General features: G+C 42.6%; 1 protein-coding gene across 5 annotated transcripts in view; it reads right to left on the bottom strand.

The window, feature by feature from the left end:
* The window catches only part of akap9 (A kinase (PRKA) anchor protein 9), a 145,138-nt gene extending 135,944 nt beyond the window's left edge, over positions 1-9,194 (bottom strand). For all 5 annotated transcript variants that reach the window (XM_029731978.1, XM_029731982.1, XM_029731980.1 and 2 more), the window contains exon 1: positions 8,925-9,194. In XM_029731978.1, coding sequence (XP_029587838.1) covers positions 8,925-8,972 — 48 coding nt within the window. In that variant the 5' untranslated portion in view covers positions 8,973-9,194. The remainder of the gene's footprint in view (positions 1-8,924) is intronic.
* Positions 9,195-20,464: the final 11,270 nt, after the last annotated feature.

Genomic DNA, 20,464 nt, shown 5'->3' with positions numbered 1-20,464 from the left:
AGAGCAGAAGAAAAATGCCATACACCCACAAAGTAAAGATAGGTCTATTACTTTAAGGATCTTGTAGAAAGGAGCATAGGTGGTGGTTGTTTAGAGGCCCCTATGTTGGCGGAGTAGAGACATTTTTGCATTTTTCAGCAAATTTCCTGCAATTCTACTAATTTCTCCATGGAGCTAAGAGAAAATGTTGCAGTTTGAAAGCAAATTTCATGCAATTCTATGCATTTTGCCATGGCTAATGCTGTGTTTATTTGCTCAAACAAAATCAATAGATGATTTTTTTTGGGGGGGTTCTCCCCGTCTAGTTTTTATTTTGGTGATTGTAAATTCAAATTCTCAAAGATAATATTATTGAAAGTGCAATATGCTAAAATCTCGCTGCCTATTGATGGATGCTGAAATTCTAATAGTTGGAACTAATTTCAGTTTATGTGACAAAACAATCAATGTATAGTGTAGAGAATCATAGTACCATCTAAACAGTTGTGAAATATATTTTCAATTACTAAAAATATTGTATTTTCAGCTGATTGAAACTGGTGTACAAAACTCAAAAATAAGATGCAAAAACAAAACTAAAGAACGGGAGGCATAGAAATAGCGAACATAGAACAGATCTACCACTTCTTACACTTGCATTCAATGAGTGACAGATCTATAACTCTCATTTTTATGTGAATTTGATCAGGTCATCCAAAAAGTGACATATTGCAGCCTTAAAAAATATATATGAGGTGTTTTCTATGTACTTTATATATGGTTGTAGTCATTTAAAAGCATTTTTCCATCCCGGAAAATATAAAAATATAAATAAAAATGTCCCTGTTTTTTGGGTTAACTTAAAAATGTCCTTGTTTTTGAAAGAAAAGCTAATTTTGTCCTTTAAAATTACATCAAATTGATCAGAAATACAGTGTAGACATTGTTAATGTTGTAAATGACTATTGGAGCTGATTTTTTATGGAATCTCTACATAGGCCCATTATCAGCAACCATCACTCCTGTGTTCCAATGGCACGTTGTGTTAGCTAATGCAAGTTGATCATTTTAAAAAGCCAAATGATCATTAGAAAACCATTTTGAAATTATGCTGTACTGTGAAGGGAGTAGTACACAGCGTTGTACGAGATCTTCAGTTTCTTGGCAGTTTCTCGCATTGAATTGCCTTCATTTCTCAGAACAAGAATAGACACGAGTTTCAGAAGAAAGTTCTTTATTTCTGGCCATTTTGCGCCTGTAATCGAACCCACAAATGCTGATGCTCCAGATACTCAACTAGTATAAAGAAGGCCAGTTCAATTGCTTCTTTAATCAGCACCACAGCTTTCAGCTGTGCTAACATAATTGCAAAAGAGTTTTCTAAATGATCAATTAGCCTTTTAAAATGATAAACTTGGATTAGCTAACACAAGGTGCCATTGGAACACAGGAGTGATGGTTGCTGATAATGGGCCTCTGAACACCTATGTAAACTCAGCAAAAAAGAAACATCCCTTTTTCAAGACCCTGTCTTCAAAGATAATCCCTAAAAAGCCAAATAACTTTACAGATCTTCATTGTGAAGGGTTTAAACACTGTTTCCCATGCTTGTTCAATGAACCATAAACAATTAATGAACATGCACCTGTGGAACGGTCTTTCAGGCACTAACAGCTTACAGACGGTAGGCAATTAAGGTCACAGTTATGAAAACTTAGGACACTAAAGAGGCCTTTCTACTGACTCTGAAAAACATCAAAAGAAAGACGCCCAGGGTCCCTGGTCATCTGCGTGAACGTGCCTTAGGCATGCTGCAAGGAGACATGAGGACTGCAGATGTGGCCAGGGCAATAAATTGCAATGTCCATACTGTGAGACACCTAAGACAGCGCTACACGGAGACAGGACGGACAGCTGACCGTCCTCGCAGTGGCAGACCACGTGTAACAACACCTGCACAGGATCAGTACATCCGAACATCACACCTGCGGGACAATTCCATTAAAAACCAGCCGTTTCCAGCTCCAATAGTCATTTACGACATTAACAATGTCTACACTGTATTTCTGATCAATTTGATGTTATTTTAATGGACACATTTTTTTTGCTTCTCTTTAAAAAAAAAAAAATTAAAAACTTTTGAACGGTAGGTAGTGTATATATTTTTTTGCCCTGTTTGGACTTAGGCCATGCAAAAAAAAAAACGCTTAGGCGGCCCGCCCAAGGATTTCAATGGCAGAAAAATCCCTGATGAATAAAATCAACAAGCCCTAAACTCCATTTACGTGAACAGTCAAATGGGCTGTGTCAGAGCTCTAAAGCACGATTAGTGTCGTTCCAGTGACGAGGTAAGCCACTTGCTGTTGCTGGCACAAAGCCCAACAGCCATCGTGACTGCTGCTGCGACAATCACATGTTGGCATGTCAACACAGTCATGACACATAGTGATTCCGACACCATCAAAAAAAGCATAGGCTACAGGCAGCAAAGTCTAATAGGGGCAAAAAATAAAACATGTCAATGATCTAAAAAGGCCAGTATTGCAATTGAAATAAAATAAATTAGACATCTCATGTTTCCAACAGTTCTCCATTGCAGACTGTGGAGAGGCTCTTCTGTATTATTTTTAAGTGAGAGCCTTTTGGGCCTCTGTGCTCCAGAGAACATATGAAATGGTGGGTTTTATGATTCTCCTCAGCCACAAACTTACTACATAATGGCTCCAGTCCTTTAAATATTTAGCATAATATTAGGACGTGCAAGAAAATGGTGAAAGGAGAAGCTGTTGAGGCACAATTACAATACCATGGAGCAGAGGGGTTGACTTGACTGTAGGATGTTCATGTTGTTTCATTTGTGAAAAGTACACACTTTAAATCAAATGCATATCGACCTGGCTGTTATTGTTGAAGGTGCAGAAAGATGGAATGGAATTCACTACAACGCTAGGCTACATGCTCAGTAAAACCCATGAGGTTTGATAAAGCCACCTGGGTGAATGGGAAATAGGAAAAGTAAGGCATTGGCAATGTTTTCCCTAAAAACAAAATGTTGATGGCGGGGTGCAGAGGAACCTGCAACAGCCCCCATGGAAGCCAACATCAAAACATTTCTATTGAAGTCATTGGAGTTCAAATTCCTTCAGGTGAGGCATCATAACTGTGAGGGATAGCATTGGTAAGGAAATCACTTTCATACACAGACCAAAAATCGCACTAATTTACCATGCCTGCTTTATTATACAAGCTTTTTCAAATATCTGAAAAGGGTAGGGGGTTATGGCAAATTCAAAGCCACCTCATGACCTATATGCCTTTCATATCAAGATGTTTTTCTGCCAACTTTACCATAATGTTAACATTTTCCACCTTTTCTGTATATCTGAAAGGTTAGGCAAGTATCAAAGCCAAAACTGTAATTTCCGCCAAACAACCTGGTTAGCATTTTGGTAAAGTTCTGCCTTTGGGTTAGTATGAAACGTAGGCGCAATGCTGAGGTGGCATTGGCAGGCACTACGCTCTTTAACTCTTGATGGTTGCTAGGCAGCGCCATGTTACCATCCTGGCAGTTAGACAAAGTGACATGCCTCACAAAGTTTCTCTCTTCGCATAGCCCCTACTAAGCATGCACTGTTTTCTTAACCACAACTGGATGAATCAATAAAGAATTACTGAGGGAATAAATATCACTGAATGATGATGATGAATAAAGTAGGCTAACGCAATTGAAGGCCTGTATCAAATTGTTGCTTAATGAATCTCCCAAAGTCATCCAATCCTTGTAATAAATTTGAAGCAATAGCCTACCCACACGTGGTCAACTTGATCATTTCAGCACTGTTTTGATTGGGACAGCGCCATCGCGCTGCTTTGAGACAAGGGTGGGGATTCATCTTGATAAATCAATAATGTCCGATTTTAGTTTTCACTGAATCTCCGTTTGGATATTGGTTAGGCTACAATTAGGTTGGGGAAACATTAGCTAAGTTAAGGGGAGTGCTGCTCATGATCATCTTGTCTAGTTGGCTCATGTATTAGAAAATTGTGCCAGCATGTTATGTAGTTTAACAAGTGGATTATTTTACTCTTCACTCGCAGTTGCTTGGTAGCCTAGGGCTACTCCTGACCAAAAGCCTATGAATTCACTGACTTGTCTGATAATCAATCAATGTGATTTGTTTTCACTGAATCTGTCTGTATAGGCTATTTGGTTAATTGGTTTTTGACTGGGAAAATAAGTGGAGGTGGTATAAGCTCATCTATTGTTGTTTTCTCATTTATCACTGATCACAAACATTTAGCATGCAATAATGTAGCATAAATCAAGTGTAGGCCTATTATTTTGCCCAATTGCCTATAGGCAACTCAAAGTCTGCAGAGATATGAACACAAATAGTTTCATATTTAAACATTTAAATTGCACAACAATTCCATGTGAATCTGCTAACTATAATGTGTAGACTTTCCAAGATACAGTTTGTCATCCTATCATTAGTAAGAATGTCTCAGACGCCAACTGATCTGGCATCATATTCATTAAGTACCAACGCATATTTTCAACTGGTTGGATTACCGAAATATGGTTCCTTCCCCCCACCTTTTGATGTTCACAGACTATGTTAACCAAAGGATTTTCAAGAGTCCTTCTGTGGAGTCAAGAGAGAGAAAAGGGAAAAAGGTATTTATGGGGGGTCATAAACCTACCCACAGGCCGTCATGACAGTGTGCATTCACAGATTAAATGATGGCACGCAAAAGGAAAACGTCCTGCTTGATTGAAGATCACACACTCAAGAATATGGAATATATTTGAGCCTCCACTTAGGTTGATTACCATCAAATTTAATTTGAAGGAATTCAAGGTCTTGGAGTTCAGTGCTTTCCCTATACTAATTTAGAATTTATAAAAAAGGTTTTTAACAATTAAATATTTCTGCCGAGACACACTTTTAAATAGACAGTCTCAATTACTGGAAGTCTACGGGAACAGATAGCGCTAACATTAGTAGCAATGCCCCCCTTTCCATAGAAAATCATTCAATCTGATTGTGGGGCCTGCTAAGTCACAGCATAGTGCAGAACAAGAAGAAATGTATTTGATACTACTCTACTGTTTGTCTATTTATTTAAAGACACATTTGCTGAACATATGTTAGATAAGCACGTGTGTTTAACGAGTAGCCTAGCGCTATTTAATTTAAATGAGCTAGGAAAGGTCAGTGATACAAAAAGGCCTAATACCTCCAAGGTAATATTTACACAATAGGAGTTCAACACATCAAATCAAGCAGCTTGAAATTTGCCCACTGTATAAATGCCATGCATGTTGGTTTGTAGCAGGGATACACCAGTCCACGGCAGCCGGAGTGGTGTTGTGCTTGTATGAAATGAGACTCCTCCTCCACTCGCATGTTATCAGGCAAACTATGTTTACAGGGATGGAATCCTAAAATAAATGCGTAAAGTGATAACTCATTTAGCTAGTTGTCCAAAACATTTTATACACTGAACAAAAATATAAAAACGCAAGATAAGTGTTGGTCCCATGTTTCATGAGCAGAAATAAAAGATCCCAGAAATGCTCCATACGCACACAAAGCTTATTTCTCTCAAATGTTGTGCACATCCCTGTTAGTGAACATTTCTCCTTTGCAAAGATAATCTATCCACCTGAAATGTGTGGCATATCTAGAAGCTGATTAAACAGCATGATCATTACACAGGTGCACCTGGTGCTGAGGACAATAAAAGGAAACTAAAAGTTGCAGTTTTGTCACAACATAATGCCAAAGATGTCTCAAGTTGAGGGGGGCGTACAATTGTCATGCTGACTACCATAATGTCCACCAGAGATGTTGCCAGAGAATTGAATGTTCATTTCTCTACCATAAGCTGCCTCCAACATTGTTTTAGAGAATTTGGCAGAATGTCCAACTGGCCTACAACCACAGACCACATGTAACCACGCCAGCATAGGACCTGACACAAGCCTGACAGTGGTCTGACACCAGCCACTTCGGACAGCTGATGAAACTGAGTATTTCTGTCTGTAACAAAGCCCTTTTATTGGGATTTTTTTTTCTTCTGATTGGCTGGGCCTGGCTCCCCAGTGTGTGGGCCTTGCTCCCAAGTGGGTGGGCCCATGCCCTCCCAGGCCCACCCATGGCAGTGCTCCTGCCCACCCATGTAAAATCCATAGATTAGGGCCTAATTAATTTCAATTGACTGATTTCCTTAAATGAACCGTAAAATAGTTGAAATTGTTGTAGGTTGCGTTTTTATATTTTTGTTCAGTATAGATAAAAGCATAAGTAGTGTATCGTTTTGAAATGCTTTCGAGAAAACAACTGGTTCAAAGATTTTTTAAACACTTCCGCGCTAGCTGCCAGGAGGATACTCTTGTGTATCCTCTCCCGAAGCAGGTAATCGAAGAGGGGAGAGCCCTAACGAATTAACACACTCCTCGACCATTTGACCACTTATTGTTTTCCGGGACACGGAGGAGAGGAGGACAAAGGAGTCGAGGAGAGGACGGACTTTTCCCAATTGAGAATCTCCCATAGTCAGTACATTTCTTTGACTCCTAGATGGCCTAGACCTATACCTTTGCAACCACTCTGAAGCATTTCTTATTTTATTAAGTAGTTTAACTTATTTTCTCCCATTGCTAGTTACAACCTTGTCTCATCGCTGCAACTTCAATTGCCTTGGGAGAGGCAAAGGTCGAGACTTGTGTCCTCCAAACGCCTGGCCGCCTACTTCTTAAGAGACTGCTCGCTAAACCCGTAAGTCAGCCGCACCAATGAGTTGGGGGAATCATTGTTCACAAGGAGTCGCTAGAGCATGATGAGCCAAGGAAAGCCCCCCTCTGGCCAAACCCTCCCTTAACTCGGACGGCGCTGGCCCAATTGTGCGCCCCCCTATGGGGCTCCCAGTCATGGTCGTTTGTGACAGCCTGGGATCAAACCCCAGGATGTAGTGGCGCCTTACTGCTAACGTTACTGAGCATTTAAATATAGCCTTGCTAGTTGATTATTGAGACAGTCTAGTTTTAATTTGCGCGTTACAAAATAGTTTCAGGTGTGGTGACACAAAAAGTGTTTTCCCTTTCAATAGCATCAAGCCTTCAAATACTGAATAAATACTACTGGCTCAAAATAGATCGATTCACGACTCAAAATAAACCTCTAGTGGCATGGTGGAGAGGTGCCAAGTCAAGGTATTGTGCATTAGGGCGTAAGCTCGTTAAGGAACTAAGGCAGGGGAATGACACTGCAAAGGTCGGTAACCTCAAATTCTGAAAGGACTTTCAGTTTGTCTAAACATTCGACTGTTACCATGCTTACTCCATGGATATCAGTCTAAAAGAAGTCGCTGTAAAAATTATGCAATAGTCTCTACAAGCCAGAATGTTGAATACAATCATTTTTAAATGCACATTACCAATTGTCCATGCTGTTGGTCCTTTTGGCAGTAGGAAGTCGAGATAGGGTAACCACAGGAAAGTGTTGTTTACTCAACTTCCTTGCAGCGCCAGTAGGTTCTGTTGCTTGTATTTTCCATCTCCCGATGCATTTCACATGATGCACAATATGTAAACAAATAGCCTAATATTGTTGACCAAAGCACGTTCCCTCGCAATCAGCTGGAAGGGCTTGTGAAATTTGCTAGCCCATTGCGTGGGACAAATTTTGGTGTGTGCTTCAGTTAAACTCTGCCATTGTTGACATATGCAAATCGTGTGCGAATTTCGTCAGCATTGAAAATACAAACCGACATACAGACCAGCGTACAGAAAGTCGTGTTAATAACACTACTCTGTGGATATTGTCTCAGATTACCTCCTACATATGGACAAAATCAGCAGACAACAGGCGAAGTACAATCAAATGAAGTTTATTCAACAGTCTTACTTGTGACGTGACTGTTCACAAAAAGTGAGCCTACATGTAAGAGACGAGGGAGGAGTCTTCCAATCTCGGATTTGTAGAGGCTAACCTGCATTAACAGTCCAGTCTACTTTCCTTCCATCTGCCTCCAAGCACCCTTTTATATATTTTTGGGACTCTAGCATGGAAGTGACAATTCTATTTTTACACTATCGTCATCCTTCTCAGTTGACTATGAGGGTGGGTTATCGTATCATCATAAAGTAGGCTACTGTGCCTGTTCACTGGATATTTCGAAATTGTATTGAAAATTCGAATTAAAATAATACATTGAAATAGTATGTGAGGTGAGCATATGTTGAATTGCAAAGCTTGATTGATTGAGTTCATGGAGAGCAGAGCTTGTGTGACCTCCCTTCTGCATGAGATAAGCAGTTGGCACCTTTTCTTTTTTTACATCATTCATCAGGGTTGTTATGACCTCATTTGTAGCACTGATTGTTACAGTGTAACGTTAGCATGCATAAAAAAAGGAAACCAAGAATCAGTGACGTATGGAACATGTGCGTTTGCTCAAGCTAACTAGGGGCATGTCCTGAACCTGTCACACAAGAATCTCAATATTTTAATCACGTGGTGTTAATAAAGCCTGACGTTGACAGGAAAGGATGAATTGGTTCGCTAACTATCCAAGTTCAAATTAATACTTCTCTTCAAAACTGGTAGCTACATTTTAGGAGGAAACAGCACGTTTTTATGAGATACCAATGGAACTTCACATGACAAAGGAAGTCTTGCTAGCTGGCTAACACAGACACCTAAACCCCCCGGGCTGTCATCCATGCCATGGGGGCGCATGTTTTCTAGTAGTGACAGCTGACAGGGAGGGAAACACGGAAGGGGCTCCCGAAACTGCTACTAAATAAAACGATATAAGCCCATGTATAACTGAGCACGTGTAGCAATGAATGTGGTTCCCAAGCCAGACTACCAGAAACTTTGAAACGGAGATAAATAATTGACCTCGGCTAGATAGCTAGTACTAGGCTATCATACCTTTGCCTTGCCGGCCTCGAGCTTCTTTTGCCTCTCTTCGTCTTCCATTACCGTTGTCACTGTGGCTGAGAGAAGAGGGAAAAGGGCTTCATGCGAAGAGTTAGCAAATTAGCCCAGAGTCTGTGGGGAAAGTTTCTGTTTGTTGACATTCACTTTGTTTAGTAATGGTTTCATATCACTGCGACAGGCTTGCATTAGGAGAAGACATAGTCCTTGCTACAACCACATCTCCGCCGCCATGTTATCCACGTAAACACGATTGCGTTGACGTCAAGTAGGTGGCTGTTTTCTGCTGCTACGCCCCTTTAGGAACGTACTGCAGGAAATGTCAAAACGTGTCATTTGATTAAAACAAATTACAGAGGGAAACATACTGTACACAAATTAATTATACATTGATTGAAATCATATGCGTGAGTAAATCAAAATAATTTCTGTGGAGGTGCAAACAAAGTCACTGTGTTGCACAATTGCTAATCATGATTCATTTCACACTGCCCAGTTAAGAAGAGATCTAAAACATTCACAATATTGTTCAAACTGAGCTTAGAGTTAAAAATAAATACTAAAGTTTTCGTACTCTAATAATAATATCATGACGAATTTATAGTGGTCTCTCCATATGATTATTTCTGCAATTTTGGTATTAAACTAATATAAAATGAGAGCACAATTTGCACATAATCATAGAATATGTCCATCTGACATTTACAGTCAATGCTTCCACCCCAACCTCATCACAAATTATACCACTTATAGCATTTAGCAACATTCTCTGGATTCTCCATTGCACTGGAAAACCATGCAAACCCTGATAATCAGCAATGTAATGTGATGTAGGTCAAGAAAGCTCACAGAAAAGAAACATCAAACCTTTGAAGCTTCTACACAGACAGTGACACCTACATACCGGCAACAGCAGGAGAAGGGGGTCTGTGTCTTCGACTGATGGGAGCTGTGCAGCTTATGGTCTGGCAGATCTTGAATTCCACCCATCTTCTCTTCGACATCCTTAGCTCAGATCCCACCTGTGAACTTTTGTTGTTTGTGCGGCACCTCCAGCAAGACCTGCTGCCCATCTGAAAGTTTTAGGCTTTTAATAATGGAGGGCTCTGAGGAGTACTATGTCAGTGGCACAGTAACCCACGCACCACCACGATTGCAGGGCATCAACAAATGGATCAGGAAACTGATCTAGAGTAAGTCAACACAGTGACAGTTTTCATAGGGTCCACAAAGACATTTCGACGGTTAAACTATAGGAGTTGGGTTGTTTTGGTAGAGGTTGTTTGTTTCCAGTTCGTCTTGAAATAAACAATGAGGGCTGAGAAGAGCCTGAAAATAGGCTTTGGGACATTACTGTTGGTCAATATCTATTTCCCTATTGATTTAGTCTTGAGGATCACAATCCTGCTAAAAGCCATTATCAGAGAGACCGATCCAGGGGCAGCTATAGCACAGGAGGTTGGCGGAACCTTAATTGGGGAGGACAGGCTCGTGGTAATGGCTGGAGCGGAATTAGTGAATCCATTCATGCCGTTCCAGAGTCGTTCTACCCCCCAGCAGCTTCCTGTGGGTTTTAGGATTATGGGATATTCACAGTCATATCAGATACCGTACTCATGCTGCCCTATGAGGTCTCAACAGAATCCCTTAACAAATACATTTGAGGAAAAAATGCTACAAGACCATGATTTGCACTTTAACAAAACAAGCATTCAAGGCTTGAATAAATAGGTTACAATAATAAACAAACGTATTGGTTAGGTGCCTTTCTGGATCACCAATACAGTAGGCCTATGTCAAGTAAAAAGAAAGAAACTCTTTATGCTCTCTATAAACTGAATTCCACCCATTTTCACTGGGGTGGCAGACAGTCTAGTTGTAAAGAGTTTTTGGCTAGTAACCAAAAGGTCTCTGGTTCAAATCCCTGAGCCAATTAGGTGAAAATCGGTTGATGTAGGCTAGAGCAAGGCACTTAACCCTAATTGCTCGTGTAAATCGCTCTAGATAAGAGTGTCTGATAAAATATGAATAAGCTGGCTTTTTAAGTGTGTACATACAAATAAAGCAGTCACATTTCAGCAGTTGACTTAGACCATACCATAAGGTATGGAGAAAGTTACTGATTTTAAGTGTATGTGCCCTGGGATGAACATAACAACAACAAGTAAACTAAAGAAAAGTGTAAGCCAGCACAATAACTGTTCATCATATCAGTAACGAGACACAGATGAGACCCTCTTTATGAGCTGTGGATTGAGTGGGAGAATAAGGAAGCGACGGCGATCATAATGAAAAACATACTGCATTGCTGATTATTTGTACAGAACGGTAATATTGAGCCTCTCTCCCGCCAGACATGACTTAAATTAGCAGAGAGACCGGCGCCTTGACAAAGCATTATCTTTCCTTTAACATCCGAGCGGTGGAATAAAAACCATTTGAATAATGAAGATAGCTCTGTGTGCCATATTAAAATATGTATGAGCGCAGGGGCTCATCAAGGAAGAGATGGAGGATGATACTTCTTCCCGCCGTCGCGCTCTTGAGCTGCAAGGATTGGAACTGAAGTGGACAGCTGACAGAGGTGCACAGAGTCAGCTGGCTGCTGGGACATTGAAAACGAAAGCCCTTTCACTGTACTTGTGCATGTGACAATAACAACTTGAAACTTAGATGGATGGCATGAATAAAGTATAAGGGCCTTTTGTGTCTCATTGTCCAATGCCAAACAACACCTTGATAGTTCTCCTTCTCCAGCCTTGAGATGGGCTGATTGGAGGAATTTGTATTCGTTGAAGCTGTTTTCATTGTGACATTTATTTGGATACCTCCATTGCAATGAGGCGCGATTTCGCCTGGCATAGAAAATGTGTTCACTCGTCAGGACACTGTTGATCAGAGGAGCTAGCCAACAACACAGCTAACATAATCACTTCAAACTGAAGCTGGAAAGACTGCAAACTAGCTGCACCTATTTTCAATGTACATTTCTTTGTATATATCCATAAAAATGATGCCAGCTGATTCATAACTTCAACTGGCTGAGAAACACTGCCTGCCTTTCTGTCTTGTCCCGACTCCCAACACATGCATTACTATTGGACAGCTGGAGATTGAATTTGAATAGTGAAACAATGTTGCAATGTCAGAGAGACAGACAGCAAGGTTTATATACTGCTCAAAAAAATAAAGGGAACACTTAAACAACACATCCTAGATCTGAATGAAAGAAATAATCTTATTAAATACTTTTTTCTTTACATAGTTGAATGTGCTGACAACAAAATCACACAAAAATAATCAATGGAAATCCAATTTATCAACCCATGGAGGTCTGGATTTGGAGTCACACTCAAAATTAAAGTGGAAAACCACACTACAGGCTGATTCAACTTTGATGTAATGTCCTTAAAACAAGTCAAAATGAGGCTCAGTAGTGTGTGTGGCCTCCACGTGCCTGTATGACCTCCCTACAACGCCTGGGCATGCTCCTGATGAGGTGGCGGATGGTCTCCTGAGGGATCTCCTCCCAGACCTGGACTTAAGCATCCGCCAACTCCTAGACAGTCTGTGGTGCAACGTGGCATTGGTGGATGGAGCGAGACATGATGTCCCAGATGTGCTCAATTGGATTCAGGTCTGGGGAACGGGCGGGCCAGTCCATAGCATCAATGCCTTCCTCTTGCAGGAACTGCTGACACACTCCAGCCACATGAGGTCTAGCATTGTCTTGCATTAGGAGGAACCCAGGGCCAACCGCACCAGCATATGGTCTCACAGGGGGTCTGAGAATCTCATCTCGGAACCTAATGGCAGTCAGGCTACCTCTGGCGAGCACATGGAGGGCTGTGCGGCCCCCCAAAGAAATGCCACCCCACACCATGACTGACCCACCGCCAAACCGGTCATGCTGGAGGATGTTGCAGGCAGCAGAACGTTCTCCACGGCGTCTCCAGACTCTGTCACGTCTGTCACGTGCTCAGTGTGAACCTGCTTTCATCTGTGAAGAGCACAGGGCGCCAGTGGCGAATTTGCCAATCTTGGTGTTCTCTGGCAAATGCCAAACGTCCTGCACGGTGTTGGGCTGTAAGCACAACCCCCACCTGTGGATGTCGGGCCCTCATACCACCCTCATTGAGTCTGTTTCTGGCCGTTTGAGCAGACACATGCACATTTGTGGCCTGCTGGAGGTCATTTTGCAGGGCTCTGGCAGTGCTTCTCCTGCTCCTCCTTGCACAAAGGTGGAGGTAGCGGTCCTGCTGCTGGGTTGTTGCCCTCCTACGGCCTCCTCCACATCTCCTGATGTACTGGCCTGTCTCCTGGCAGCGGCTCCATGCTCTGGACACTACGCTGACAGACACAGCAAACCTTCTTGCCACAGCTCACATTGATGTGCCATCCTGAATGAGCTGCAATACCTGAGCCACTTGTGTGGGTTGTAGACTCCGTCTCATGCTACCACTAGAGTGAAAGCACCGCCAGCATTCAAAAGTGACCAAAACATCAGCCAGGAAGCATAGGAACTGAGAAGTGGTCTGTGCTTACCACCTGCAGAACCACTCCTTTATTGGGGGTGTCTTGCTAATTGCCTATAATTTCCACCTGTTGTCTATTCCATTTGCACAACAGCATGTAAAATTTATTGTCAATCAGTGTTGCTTCCTAAGTGGACAGTTTGATTTCACAGAAGTGTGATTGACTTGGAGTTACATTGTGTTGTTTAAGTGTTCCCTTTATTTTTTGAGCAGTGTATAAATCTCTCCTGTTGAAAATGAAATGTTAGTCTAAAAGAAATATGAGATAATGTCTAGATGCTTTTTATAGTGGAGATCAAGTTCATAAATTGCCTGGCTGGGCTGATGAGACAGTGGATTGCACAGTCAGATGGAACAGAGTAAATAGGCATTTTAACATCATAGTATAAGAGGTGGTGGCAGGGAAGTCAGACGCAGGAGAGCAGAACTGGGTAATAACCGCAGCCGTCCAGAAAGGCTTGGAAGACTGATGGAGCATTCATCAACCCGTACGGCATGACGAGGTACTCATAATGCCCTGAGGGAGTACTAAACGCCGTTTTCCACTCGTCTCCCTCCCGGATACGCACCAGGTCGTACGCGCTCCTGAGATCTAGTTTGGTGAAGAAGCGTGCCCTGTGCATTGACTCAATCGCTGTGGCGATCAGAGGTAGAGTGTAACTGTAACTCACAGTCATCTGATTGAGGCCTTGATAGTCAATACACGGGCGCAGAACTCCCTCCTTCTTCACAAAAAATAAACTCAAGGAGGCGGGTGAAGTGGAGGACTGAATTTACCCCTGACGCAGGGACTCGGAGACATATATTTCCATAGCCGGCGTCTCCGCCTGTGACAGGGGATACACGTGACTCCTGGGAAGTGCGGTGTCTACCAGGAGATTTATCGCACAATCGCCCCGTCGATGGGGTGGTAATTGAGTCGCCTTCTTTTTGGAGAAGGCGAGAGCCAAATTGGCATATTCGGGGGGAATGCACACGGTGGAGACCTGGTCTGGACTTTCCACCGTAGTAGCACCAACGGAAAGCCCTAAACACCCCCCCGAGCACTCTTGCGACCACCCTATGAGAGCCCTCCATTGCCATGAAACAGTGGGGTCATGATAAGCTAACCAGGGTAGGCCTAGCACCACGGGAAACGCAGGAGAGTCAATAAGGAAGAGACTGATTCTCTCCTTGTGACCCCCCTGCGTCACCATGCCCAGAGGAGCGGTGGCCTCCCTAATCAACCCTGACCCTAATGGTTGACTGTCTAAGGCATGAACTGAGAAGGGCATAGCCACTGGAACGCTGGGGATACGATGGGGATCCCTAAACTATGGGAAAACTCAGGAAAAGTAACAAACAAAAACATGTGTGCAACAGAGGGCTCTAGGTGAGAATGGTGCCTTCTCACCTGTGGTGACGCCAGAGTGCCCTGCCTGCTGCCTCGACCCCCAGAGGGACCAACCCAGCACCGACCAGCAGTGTGCCCTCTGCGGCCACAGATGATGCACGAGACGGAACCTCCTCCGGTCTCCCTGAGCGCAGCACCTCCCAGCTCCATGGGCATCGGAGCGGTGGTGCTGGGGGATGGAACCGGCAGACCCCGCTCTGGACGTCTGCGGGTAGCCAGTAGGTTATCCAGCCGAATTGACAGGTCCACCAGCTGGTCGAAGGTGAGGGTGGTGTCCCTGCAGGCAAACTCTCGACGGACGTCCTCGCGCAAACTGCAGTGATAGTGGTCGATCAGGGCCCTGTCGTTCCATCCCGCGCCGGCGGCCAGGGTCCGAAAGTCCATTGCGTACTCCTGGGCGCTCCTCATCCCCTGCCTCAGATGGAAAAGGCGTTCACCCGCCACTCTACCCGTGTCCGCCATCGTCTCGTGCCTCTCGGGGAAAGCCCTGGAGTGGGCCAACGCCGTGTGGGGAGAAGGAGATGTGGCGCTGGACCATTTCGAAGATTTCACCCACCGCTTCCGGGCAGTCTTCGACCACCCACCCGAGAGCAAAACTGGGTAATAACCGGAGCAGTTTAATTATCAAAACCAACGGCATCCAGAAATACAAAATATGGGTACAAAACCCGTCGCGCACCAGTCAAAATGTGCACAAGCACTTACAACAAACAATTTCACACACAGACATGGGGGGAACAGAGGGTTAAATACACGACAAGTAATGAGGGAAATGTAAACCAGGTGTGTGCGAAAATAAGACAAAACAAATGGGAAATGAAAGGTGGATCGGTGATGGCTAGAAGACCGGTGACGAAGAACGCTGCCCGAACAAGGAGAGGAACCGACTTCAGCGGAAGTCGTGACACATAGATTTAGCCGGTGGTAATTTGAGGATTATAAACTGGGTGGGTTGAGCCTTGAATACTGATTGGCTGACAGCCGTGGTATGACAAAACATTTATTTTTCCTGCTCTAATTACATTGGTAACCAGTTTATAATAGCAATAAGGCACCTCAGGGTTTGTGATATATGGCCAATATACCACGACTAAGGGCTGTATCCAGACACTCCGCATTGCATTGTGCGTAAGAACATCCCTTAGCAGTGGTATATTGGCCATATACTACACCCCCCTCCCCCGCACCTTATTGCTTAAATAGACACCGTCTGGAATGCAGTTTTAACCAATCAGCATTCGGGATTAGACCCACCCATATAATGTATTATATGGGCTGGAATTACACACATCATTCAAACCATGATAAAGCAGAAGAGAACATACAATTCTTGTACAGCACATGCGGCCTACAAAGTTACAAGTATAGGCCAGTGAATTTGATTTTAATTTTGCAATATAATAAGGTCTATTTGTATAACTTGTAGGCTAACGCATATATAGGCTACCTTTCATAATATTTCCCCTAATGTTATTAGCTTACATCCTTTTCTCTCTATTGTTGCTTCATTCCTTCGTCACTTTCAAAAGATAAATTGAATAAGTTTCGTTGTCCTTATCTTAATCCTTCTAATGACATCTTTGAATCATATAGGACTAGAATAAGATGCAGAAGGCTTTCACTTCTCTTCATAAAGATTGAATGGTTATGGGTCAGAATAAATAACTGCTATAGCCTACCGCCATCGCGCGTTAGCTCTTCTTTAAAACTACCCGTTTTAATGGCTGCTGTATTTAACATTCACAAAAAAGAGCTTGCATACCTGTTCGAATAGTCTATTGGTATAAGATATGCAAGAAAAAAATCATGTCCAGGAAGCTATTCTAATCAAATTCAACAATGAGTGGTTTGGAAGGAATCAGTGGCTAACTGCAAGAGTTGCAAAGCAATCACTAGCCTGCTATTCAGTGGAGTGGGTGTATGGTCCAAGGCTGAGTTTAAAGGTCTATGTTCCAAGCTTAAAAGGATAAACAATCACATGCAACACAATGGGCCAGAAAAGGTTGAATACATTCGCCATGCTGTCAATCCAGCATGACTACTGCCGCGTTCAAAACAACTGGAAACTTGGAACTGGGTAATCTCAGACTTCAGTGAGTTCAAGACAACTGGGAACTCGGAAATAAACGTTTTCAACGGTCATCCAACTCAAAATTCTAAGTCGGGATCTCGGGCCTCTTTCTAAGCTCCAACCTGAAGATCACTGACGTCATGATTCAACCTTGTTTTTTCCCGAGTTCCCAGTAGTCTTGAAAGCACCATAAATCCAGAGAATGCCAGACTTTCATGACAAAGTTTAATGACAAAATTTGCCCAAAAGAAGGACTGCCGCATCGCCTTCCTGTTCAAATGAGCACAGCACAAGGTGAGTCCTAAAATGCATTGTATACTGCTGCATAAATTATGTATTATGCCAGGGAGATATGTATACTGTTGCTAAGAAAGTAATACTAAGTCTATGTTGTGTAGTAAGCTGTTAGTAGCACATGTACCTCACCCTAATAATTTGGTCCTTTTCCCCCTCATTCTAACTTTGTGGTGCACATGTAGCATATAGCCTGTTTTAGAGAAATGTAATCATGTCACGACTTCCGCTGAAGTCGGCCCCTCTCCTTGTTCGGGCGGCGTTCGGCGGTCGACGTCACCGGCTTACTAGTCGCCACCGATCCATGTTTCCTTGTTCGTTTTGTTTTGTCTTAATTATACACACCTGTTTTCAATTCCCTTATTATGTTCCTTATTTAACCCTCTGGCTTCCATTTCTGTTTTGTCCGTGATTGTTCTTTGTCAGTGGTTGTTGGAGGTGTTTCTCCTCACCCTGTTATTTTGCTGTTGGAGATTTTGACTTAGTTTTTTGAGTAAACAAGACTGTTTTGAACTCAATCTGTGTCCTGCGCCTGACCCCGCTACGTCTCCAATCCAAAAGTGTTACAAATCATTTAAGATTGTAAGAGCTTTCATTGTTTGCTTATATGCCCCATTTATTTATCCTACAGTTCTGACTTGGTGTCCAGGGAGAATAATGTAAGAATGGCCCATGTTCTGAATTCTGTCACTGTACATTTAAAAAATAAAACAAATAGTTATATTGACTACGTCCATCCTAGCTCGCTCATTGATGTCTTAATCGAAATTACAGATTGCCTCTTATCCACTCGCCATCCCCTTATACCATAGTTTGTACATCTCAATTGTCAGTAGCAAGTCAGCCATATCAGTTATGTTTTTTTTTTAAAGGTAGAAAGCAAATGAACTGTTTCGCTGCCAGACAAGGCTCTGCTGATAGCCAGGTGTAGCAGTGGTAAGGATTCCCTCCATGGTGCTGTTTGTGGGCATCGTTTGTCACCGTAATAGTGCCAGTAATAATGCCAATGTATTTTTTTGTATTGTGTTGTGTTGTGTAGTGGCTTTGCTGTCAAGCATAAACAAACAAAAAAGATTTACATGCTAAAATCGCCACTGGCTAGGACATCTATATATAGGGCTATATATCAGTCTAGAACAGGATTATCAATTTTGGATGCAATTTGAATGGAGTGATGGAGAGAGAGAAAGACTGCGAGAGAGTGCTCGCCCGTGCACTGATTTAAAGCAACAATATTCGAGTGATAGGCTGTTTTAATAATCTGCTGCTGCAATAAAAACAAGGTGAAGCCAAATTGATATGGGTAAATTGGAAGCGCATTTGGTATTTATATTACTGTAATACAGAATACGCTGCAGCAAATGTATGCCTACCTGTCACAAGAAAAAAAGTTACCATGATGAGATGATAGGTCTAGATGCGTTGTGAACTACGCTCTATACTGAGATGGGTCTGTCCCTAACCTGAGCGTTGATTCATCGTGTAGAGGCCGTAGATAAGCCAGATTGAGACATTGCATATCATTTAACAGTTCCATTTCACGCCATGCTGTTCATATAAATAACTTATTATAATATATTGGTTGCTCGCAGTAATTTATCCCGGGAAAAGGGAGTGGTTTTGGATGATAAATCCCGGTAAATCTCAGAAACCGGGTTCCCGCCATTCAACCCGACATTGTACCCCATGAGAACCATGATCAATTGTAAAACACTCTTGAATCATTCTGACATGGAATTGGGAACTCGGTATATAGGCTTGTTTCCCATATGAATCTTCTCTTTGTACCAGACTCGGTTAAAATGCCTTTTGTTTCTTTTTTCTGTATTTATTTATCTGTATACAGTTGAAGTCGGAAGTTTACATACACCTTAGCCAAATACATTTAAACTCAGTTTTTCACAATTCCTGACATTAAATCCTAGTAAAAATTCCCTGTCTTAGGTCAGTTAGGATCACCACTTTATTTTAAGAATGTGGAATGTCAGAATAATAGTAGAGAGAATGATTTATTTCAGCTTTTATTTCTTTCATCACATTCCCAGTGGGTCAGTTTACATACACTCAATTAGTATTTGGTAGCATTGCCTTTAAATTGTTTAACTTGGGTCAAACGTTTTGGATAGACTTCCACAAGCTTCCCACAATACGTTGAATTTTGGCCCATTCCTCCTGATAGAGCTGGTGTAACTGAGTCAGGTTCTAGGCCTCCTTGCTCGCACACGCCTTTTCAGTTCTGCCCACAAATTTTACATGGGATTGAGGTCAGTGTTTTGTGATGGCCACTCCAATACCTTGACTTTGTTTGTCCTTAAGCCATTTTGCCACCACTTTTGAAGTATGCTTGGGGTCATTGTCCATTTGGAAGACGCATTTGCGACCAAGCTTTAACTTCCTAACTGATGTCTTGAGATGTTGCTTCAATATATTCACATAATTTTCCTCCCTCATGATGCCATCTATTTTGTGAAGTGCACCAGTCCCTCCTGCAGCAAAGCACCCCCACAACATGATGCTGCCATCCCCGTGCTTCACGGTTGGGATGGTGTTCTTCGGCTTACAAGCCTCCCCCTTTTTCCTCCAAAGTTAACGATGATCATTATGGCCAAACAGTTCTATTTTTCTTTCATCAGACGAGAGGACATTTCTCCAAAAAGTACGATCTTTGTCCCCATGTGCAGTTGCAAACCGTAGTCTGGCTTTTTTTAATGGCGGTTTTGGAGCAGTGGCTTCTTCCTTGCTGAGCGGCCTTTCAGGTTATGTCGTGCAGCCATGGGTGGGCCTGGGAGGGCATAGGCCCACCCACTTGGCAGCCAGGACCACCCACTGGGGAGCCAGGCCCAGCCAATCAGAATGAGTTTTTCCCCACAAATGGGCTTTATTACAGACAGAAATACTCATCAGCAACACCTCCACCCCACTCAGACAACTCCGCAGATGAAGAAGCCTAATGTGGAGGTCCTGGGCTGGCGTGGTTACACGTGGTCTGCGGTTGTGTAGCCGGTTGGGCATACTACCAAATTCTGTAAAATGACGTTGGAGGCAGTTTACGGAAGAGAAATTAACATTAAATTCTCTGGCAGCAGCTCTGATGGACATTCCTGCAGTCAGCATGCCAATTGCACACATCCTCAAAAATTGAGACATCTGTGGCATTGTGTCATGTGACAAAACTGCACATTTTAAAGTGGCCTTTTATTGTCCCCAGCACAAGGTGCACCTGTGTAATGTAATGATCATG

This window comes from Salmo trutta, chromosome 34, assembly GCF_901001165.1.
Source record: "Salmo trutta chromosome 34, fSalTru1.1, whole genome shotgun sequence".
Classification (NCBI taxonomy): Eukaryota; Metazoa; Chordata; class Actinopteri; order Salmoniformes; family Salmonidae; genus Salmo; species Salmo trutta.
The sequence above is the reverse complement of the archived record's forward strand: the minus strand, read 5'-3'. Positions and strand labels throughout refer to the sequence as shown.